The sequence below is a fragment of the Pteropus alecto genome, unplaced genomic scaffold, assembly GCF_000325575.1.
Source record: "Pteropus alecto unplaced genomic scaffold, ASM32557v1 scaffold42, whole genome shotgun sequence".
Classification (NCBI taxonomy): domain Eukaryota; kingdom Metazoa; phylum Chordata; class Mammalia; order Chiroptera; family Pteropodidae; genus Pteropus; species Pteropus alecto.
In genome coordinates, this window is record NW_006434825.1 from 3,405,925 (window position 1) to 3,414,252 (window position 8,328).

At 44.8% G+C, this 8,328-nt stretch overlaps 1 protein-coding gene across 2 annotated transcripts in view; it reads right to left on the reverse strand.

Annotated features, from left to right (window-relative positions):
- WWOX (WW domain containing oxidoreductase) overlaps positions 1-7,404 on the reverse strand; it is a 908,680-nt gene extending 901,276 nt beyond the window's left edge. For both annotated transcript variants that reach the window (XM_006909708.3, XM_025045381.1), the window contains exons 1-3: positions 6,930-7,404; positions 1,036-1,100; positions 102-159 (exon numbers count right to left, since the gene is read on the reverse strand). In XM_006909708.3, the coding sequence (XP_006909770.1) occupies positions 102-159; positions 1,036-1,100; positions 6,930-7,036 (230 nt within the window). In that variant the 5' untranslated portion in view covers positions 7,037-7,404. The remainder of the gene's footprint in view (positions 1-101; positions 160-1,035; positions 1,101-6,929) is intronic.
- Between the last annotated feature and the right edge of the window lie 924 nt (positions 7,405-8,328).

An 8,328-nucleotide genomic window follows, 5' to 3' on the forward strand; every position in this document is an offset into this window, starting at 1 on the left:
CAGTTATATACTGTCATATTTTTCTCCAACGAATATTACTTTTATAGTAAAACATGTTAAAGAGCAAAATGGCTGAGAATAGTTTCTATGTAGACACTTACTCAACAAAATATACTTGTCCATTCTCATCAGTTTCTTGTTCCCATCCATAAGGCAAATCTGAAACACAGGAAAGACTGACAAGTCTACACACGGCAGCAGTGGGGTGAACTGAAGCCTAGTCTCCCTGGTCAAGAGAGGTGCCATGCCCTTCTAGCCCCTGCCCCCTAAGCCTATCCTACCAACCAACAGCCGTCACTTTGCCACATTTAAGTCATGTGGCTGTTTCAGAAGACTCATTATCCCAACTAGATTCCACATTCTTGCCTCTTGCTCAAAAATAAAACTCTTTTTTTTTTTGATCATTCTTGATCATTCTTAAATATTCCACTCAGCTCCTGCTTTTGATGAAAACCTTACTGGTTGTTCTAATCAACGTAAATTCTCCCTTGAAAGAATTCACAGAATGTATCTTTACCAACACCATTTGTATACTGACTTGTGATGCTTCTTATACAGTATTATAGAAGTTTCATTTTTCTTCCAGGGTACATATTCTCTCTCCCCCTAACCATCAAGGACAGGGACCTTCTTATATAAACTTCTATTCTGTAGGTCACACTTGCTCAAAAGTACCCATAAATCATGGCAATCTTGATGGAATTCCATCAAACACTGGTATATTTAATTCCATGATAGCAACCAATAACGAGTTTAAGAAGAGTGCAATTACAGGAAAATCTGAAAAACTCTGAGTCAAAGCCCCCTCTTAGTTTAATACTTTTCAAAGACCAAAAACATCCTCACCACTCCACCCCAAGATTGCATCACCTCCTTCTACAAAATCCCATAAGCTCCTCCAGTCCCTTGAGGATTCCCTACTAAAGAGCCTTTCCAGAATGACAGTGACCTGTCACCTCCACGCCTATGAGATTATTCCTATCTAATCAATGCTTTAAATACAGGTTCTTTGTTTTATGACAACAAAATACAAACCTCCTGCTATTCGTTTTCTTTTTCCAGTTTTCGGATGTTCCCATTGAGTCTTCTCCTCAGTATGACTATTAAAAAAAAAATCCACAAAACAATAAGTAAAAGTTATACTTCTAAAACTTAATCCATTAAATGTTTTTCTCTCCCAAATAATATTCTTTCTCAAGAGTAGTAAAGTCAGACATTCAGAAAGAAGTAGAACATATTTGCTACTGTTTGCATCAGGTCATATTCTCCAAGGCAGGAGCAGCAGCAATCTGTGGAAGTTTCCTGAGAGCCTGCCTTCACAAGCTGGCTGTGAAGGAGGAACAGGACGGGGGAGCAGAAAGAAGACTGAAACCTCGGTCCTGGGTAAACTTTAGGAAACTCGCTGAATCACTCAACTATCCTGGAATAAAATCTATCATTTTATTCTCAGACTGACAAACTTCAGTCTAATTCATAATGCTGATATTTATAAATCATTGAGATATATTACTAATCTTTTTCAATGTTTCTTCTTTCCACAGATATATAACTTCAAAGTGTTTTTTTAACTACTGATTCCCAACTGATCTTGTGAGGTGATTAAGAATGCAAGACGACAGCCCTATAGTCACCTAGCTATGTGCCTTTGGTCAAGTTACTCAGCCTCGCGGCCTCGATTTCCTCATCCGCAAATTGGAAATAATCCTCATACTGATCTCAGGGGGCCTTACAAGAATATTCTATACAAAGGATTGACCACAGTACCTGGCATACGAGAAGCCCTCAAAAGTACTAGCTATTATTTTGATCAAATATACAAACTAAGCTGTTTTCTGTGTCAAAGTTAGCATTTCATCTCAGAGCACACAAAATTATAATTAAAATTGTGAGCCAATAAAAGACAAGAGACATCTGTCAACAGTGATAAAGTATCAAGGGAAACATAAAATTACTTAATCAGGGAAAAGCTGGATATTGCAAGAGGCATTCAAAGAGGATGAATTTCCTAAAAGTTCACATACCCATGCCAAAATAGAAAATAATACTTAATCACTGATATCTAGATGGTAAAGTTTGAATATTCCTTCCCTATAAATTATTTTAAAGAGAATAAATAAACAGAGTATGAATTTGCTGTGAAATTTTATGAGTCACAAGCAAGGCCTTTTCAGGAACTGCTGGCTTCTAGTCTAATTTTGTAAACTCTTAGTGGTGGTGCAGGGACAGAGTAGACACTGGACTCAGGAGGCAGAAGACCTGAGCTCTCACACTGCCTGTATTCAGTCAGCCAATCTCCCTGGCCACACACTCACCTCAAGGAGCTGTTGGGAGGACAAGAGACACCATACCTGTGACAGTGACTGGTAAATGATTAAATTATTGTATAAGCATAGGGTATCAGTAGCAAGGACCAAATCCTACTTATATACTGAACACTATCAAATCCTACTTGCACAAAGAAGTACTCCCAGTAACAACAACCTGCCCCTCACTGACACAACTCCTGCTTCTTGCAATCTGAAGGGAAGAGCAATCAGATAAACCAAACACTGGCAACAACATAAACTTTCTTGCTCTCTGCTTTGCCTTGTCTTGCCTTGTGCTTCAGGTCAATTTACAGATGGGATCACATCTTCCTTTGCCTAACGTTATAAGTAGTTTGCATCTCACAGGCACGCATCAAATGAGCTTGGAACCCAGCTCTAAAAAGCCTGCCCTCAAGAATCAATCAAGTGACCCCCCAGGAGTGGAATGCTGCCACTCTACAGCAGGTAAGGAAAGGACATCCTAGGCCTGCACCCAGATGATCCCTCAGATACCCAGCCCTGCACTTAGCTTATAGTGGGCGCTCAAATGTAAACACCTGGAATGAATGAATAAGTGCTTTCCAAAGGAGCTGGAAAATTCACTGAGAACATTTTTTTTCCTATCCTGAAAAACATTAAAAAAATAATAATAAACACTGTTATGCCATGTTTTTCACTTTGACAGCAAATGCCTAAGCCGGGGTTTCTTACACTCCTGCCACATAGGGCAGGATGGTTCTTTGCTGTGAGGGCTGTCCTGCGCATTGTCAGATGATCAGCAGTTTTCCCAGTCCCCACACACTAGATGCCAACATGCCACTCCCTGTAGTTGTGTCAAAGGAAAGTGGCTCCAGACATTGCCAGCCTTCTCCTGTAGGGCACAGTGATCCTGTGAAAGGACCTTGGGGCCTAATTGAGGTGAAGAGAGCAGTAATTCGGTAGCAAGGATTCCAGAGCCCTGTGCCCATGTTTTCTGGCTCTTCCACTCACCAGCCACGTGCCCTTGGAGGTGTTTAACCTCCTTGTGCCTCAGTTTCCCCATGAGTAAAATGGGGACAATAACAGCACCTACTTCTTGAGGTTAAAGAAAACTGAGTTAATGCGTGAAGAACTAAGAACCACGCCTTTCACAAAGTAGTATTATTTTAAATTAATACTTACATAGAAAAATTAATTAAAAGGTGTTCTTTTTAATTGTAATCTAAAACGACTTTTTAATGAACACATGTCCCCAAAGTTATCTTATTTCCCCTTCTACAGGAGCCCTCTTATATTTTCTTTTCTTTTAATAAGCTTTTTGTCATTTAAAGATAATTAACAATGATCTTAATTTAAGCTAAAGGGATTAAAATTAAATTCATACCACATTACATGGATATCACTTTCAAGTATGCTCTTTAAGGTTTTTTTAAAGCATAGTTTAAGTTAACTGGGAGACCCCAAGCTGCCCATGAAGACAACCAGCCCTGTGGACGTGGGAACCACCTCCCCACAGGGCAAAGCTGCCTAGAGGCCTGGGCTTCAGAAGAAAAGGGTTATAGGGGTGGCAGACCCAGGAGGCCCAGGTGACTGTAATGACAGTCCCCTGCACTGAGACCTTAACCTTCTGTCTCTATCTCCTGATTTAGGCAGAGGAGCTGCTCTGGACTGTGCCAGAGAGGTGAGGAAGGCCCACCAGCTCTCTCTGGTAACAGGTCTGCCCTCAGTGGCAGAAAATCCCCTCCCCAGAAGCCCAGCCTGGTGGCCCTGGAGCCATATGATGTGTGTGCTTTAAGGCCTATAAGTGCACCATGGGGCATGTGGGAAATCACAGGGGAACAACAGAACTTGCATAACAAGAGGGGGCTGTAAGGAACCACAAGACCCCCGAGATCTAACCAGGGCTACGGCCTCTGCCCTCAGGCTTGGCCCTGCTGCAGTGGGAGGAAGACCTTTTGGATACAGGAACTATTCAAAGGGCAGTCTTCTGATAGTCCATGAGCAAAGGTTCCCAAACCCAAAGAGAAGGACAAGTGACCTTTCCAGAGTTAGGAGGGAAAAGACAGGCCATGATGCTTGTAGGTCAGGAGAGATCAAGGGGACTGCTGGGACCTTAAGGTTAAGGTTTGTCAGATGCATCTTTCGGCCCTGAGAGTCAAAGATTAGAGGGCTGGCAAAACTGGAAAGAGGGTCTGGAAAGAGGTACTCTGCAGCTAGGAGCCATACAGGCCTTGTCACCATAGTCAGTGTAAACAACATGGCCAGACAGGCCAGTCTGAGACCTAAAACAATAGTAGAGGCTGGGGAGCAGGGGGGACGGGGGGTGGCTTTTAGGAGAACACATATGTGCCACTGCATCCCCTGGGTATGGGCTCCTAAGAAGCTCTCAGAGGAGCTAGCTAGTGTGTACAGACCTTATTTCATGAAAGAAAAAGGCCAGACACTGGACACCATGTAGGAAGCAGGTGGGAAAGGCCAGCCAACATAGGGCAAGACACAGGGAAAAGGCAGGGTGAATACGTGCAAGGGAGCCTCCAGACCTAACAGAAGGCTCCAGGCAAACCTGAAGGGAAGCCAGAGTGTCTCTGGGGTAAGTGGCCAGAACAAGGACAGGCCCCACATAGAGCAGGAGGAGGGGCGTGCAAGAAGCAGGTTGTGTGCCTCTTTGCATTGTCAGGGGCTGCTATGCCACCTGCCCACAGAAGCCCACAGTAAACTTTGACTAGATGAATTAATTTACTCATTCCACATGGATTTATTTTATGGTGCTAAGCATGGGGATGCAGAGGTAAACAAGAAAAGGTCCCTGCCTCATAAAGTTTATAGCCTAGGGAGGAAGACAGAGAGCAACCAGGGAAGAGTATTGCTAAGTAACCACAGATAAGGCTAAGTTCCACAAGGCAGATAACTAGGTGCTGGTAGGAGGGTGCATGGGTGGGATACGAGAGGTCTCTTGGGAAGTACATTTAAGCCCAGCTCTAAGGGATGAAAAAACTCTTCACGTGGAGGGAACAGCAAGTGCCCATTCAGGAGCTGCCTGGAGCCCTGCAACAGCCTAATGGCTTCCTGCTGCTAGAATAGTGACCTTTCAATTCTCCAGTGCAGAAATTATCTTTCTAAAGACACAAACCCAAGGTCACTATCTGGCTCTAATCCTTCACTGGACCATGGGTCCTGATGACAGAGCTCTAGCTTCTCCACGGCACATGAAAGGGCCCTCATAATCTGGGTCCTTCCTCCCCTGACTCAATCTTCACATTCCTGTTCCACCACATATACTATGTCGGGGGTTCTAATTTTGTTTCCTCTACCTGGGTTGCCTTCCGGCGCCCCCTGACCTGCCTACTTCTACTTGTACCCTATAGCACAGCTTAGGTGCCAACCTGATCAGTTTATCTTACCTGAGGTGCCCATCTAGCCATACATTCCTTCTTCTAAATAGACTGCTGCTCACTACACACACTGCACTGGGACTACCTCACTGCATGTCACTCTGCCCTATAAGACTGGGCACTCATTAAGGGTGATAACTCGATCTTATTTATCTCGGTATAACCATCACCCAGGAAAGAGCCTGGCACATAAGATCCCAATATGTCTTGCATGCATGAACTCAGCAAGCTCTTTCTTATTTTGCTGTTTTCTCTTTGTACCAAGCCACCAAAGACAGCAATGGTTCATAATCTGGGAAGATTTTACAACATACTAATGGGGGAGGGGAGGGCAAACCAATTAAATGAGAATCTCTGGAGGTAGAACCAAAGATATTTTTTAAGTTTTCCAGATATTGAGAATCACACATTTACATCCGTGTTTCTCAAAGTTAATAACCTGTCTCACCTCGAAAGCTCTGTGGAGACCTAAAATCTGTATTTAAAACAGTCCCCATGTTATTCTAATATCAGGCCTAAGGAGGTGCTGTGAAAGCTGAAGAGACAGCTGAAACGCTGTTATTGAGCATAGAGTACTTACTGAACCTGTGCTAAGTGTTTTATGTACGCTGCCTGAACTAAGACTCTCATGTCAATCCATTTTACAGATGAGAACACTGTGACTGAGAGTCCTTTCAACGGCCCAAGGTCACACAGTAAGTGACAGGAGAAAGGGTCTGCGAGTGTTTCCAAAACTTTTCCGGGAAACCATAATGAAGCTAGATGAGCTATAGATATGTATACACATATAAGCATACATATATACATAACTATATTAAGACACTGGTTAAAAATACATACTCCTAGATCCCCACTCCATACTCGTGAGGAGGGAGCTGGGCATCTGCATTTTTTTTTTCTGGTTTTTGAGGAAGAAGGGGAGAAGGCCCCTTTGCCATTATTGAACCAAGTAGCGCTGCCTCCTCAGCAGCAGAGGGCGCTCCTGAGTGCTGCCAGGTGACCCTGGCCTGACTCAAGGCCCATAGCCGGGGTCTGGTCCCGCCTCAGGACCCTGGATGTCTTCCACCCGAAGCTCTTCACATCACTGCCACTTCGCCCACCCTCTCCAAGCCGGAGCGCCGCCCCGCGCCCCTCCCCGCGCAGGTGCGCTCGAGAGCAGCGCAGTGTTCCGGGCGCGTCAGACCGTCAGCTTCCAGTTGCGTCCTACTCCAGGTGTATCCCAAGCACGGCGGCCCCCCTGCGGCCCCCTTACTTGGCATAGTAAACCCAGCCGTCCTTGGTGGTTCTCTGCTCCCAACCCAGAGGCAACTCGTCCTCGCTGTCCGTGTCATCGAGGCCCGCGTAGCGCAGGGCTGCCATGGCGGCAGAGGAGGCGCTCAGTCACCCACTTGCGCGGTCGCCCGCTGCCGCGTCTCGGCGCCCAGGAACTCACTCCCTCTTCAACTGCGCGCCGCGCGCGTCGGGAACCCAAACGCTCGCGCCTGCGCACTGCACCGCCCAGAGCCGCTCAGTCGACTCAGTAGCTGTAATCCAGTTTCCGGAGTTTACGCAGCTGCCAGCGTAAAAGGGGCGGGGCCTGAGAAGAATGACGGTGAAAACGCCAAGAAGATGGCACGGCCGCTCGGCTAGAAGTAAAATCTGGTGAGTGCTCCGTTGTGAAGATGGAGCTGAGCTTTCTCCTCCCGGCCGTAGGGAAGAGGGGTGGGCATCCAGTCAGGGTCCCGGACTCCGCCCGTTGCTGGGCGACCCGTAATCACGTCTGTATTATTCTGACCAATCCTGCAGGAGCTCTTGCAAGTGTGCATCCTGGGAAATGCAGTCCAGGCCCACCCGGAGTAGACTGACGCAAAAAGGAGGGATGCGGATGCTGGTTTTCTGAGTTTTAGCCTCTCCTTGTCTTAGGGCATTATGAAAAGTGAACGTTACTGTTCAGAAACCTTCCAGGGCTTTCCATCACGCAGGCCGATTCACAAACTTTGTTATGTGTGTAAACACAGCATTGTAAAATTTAGAGAAGGTTAAAAATGCAAACTCCCTCACCGGGTTACCCAGTCTTGCAAGAAGTCTCTTCTAGCCGCAGAATGGTTCTTTTGATTATAAAGGGCTAACATTTAACAATTATTTATCTGCATACACCTGACTAAACTGACAGAGTACCACATCTTATTCCTTTTTCTATTAACACTTAGTAAAATGCCTAGACCTACAAGTTTGTTAAATGAAATGAATAAACGAATGAATGTTATTCTTTAGGTTTGATCCTCTATAAATCAACCTAGCTTGAAACAAATTCCATATTTACAAAGTGGATGCTCTTAAGTCCACTCGGAGCACCTACAAATATCCTATAATGTCCTGTGACCAAAAAAAAAAAAACCGTGTTGCTTTTTGTCTTCTTCAAGTACTGAAAGTGATATTCTTTGGGATTCCTGCTCTGCCTTCTCTTTAGGGAAAAGACTCACTTTTCTTTGAAAAACCAAAAGTTAACTTAATGAAAGCATGTTTTAATTTTAACAGGCCCACTATCCCATTTAAGACCCATTGACGCATCACTCTTTCTAAATCTATGTGCATTTAAATAAACTACCATTAATTTGCTGCTCTTCTGCTCACACCAATTTAATCCTGTGTCCCTTTCACTTAAACTAATT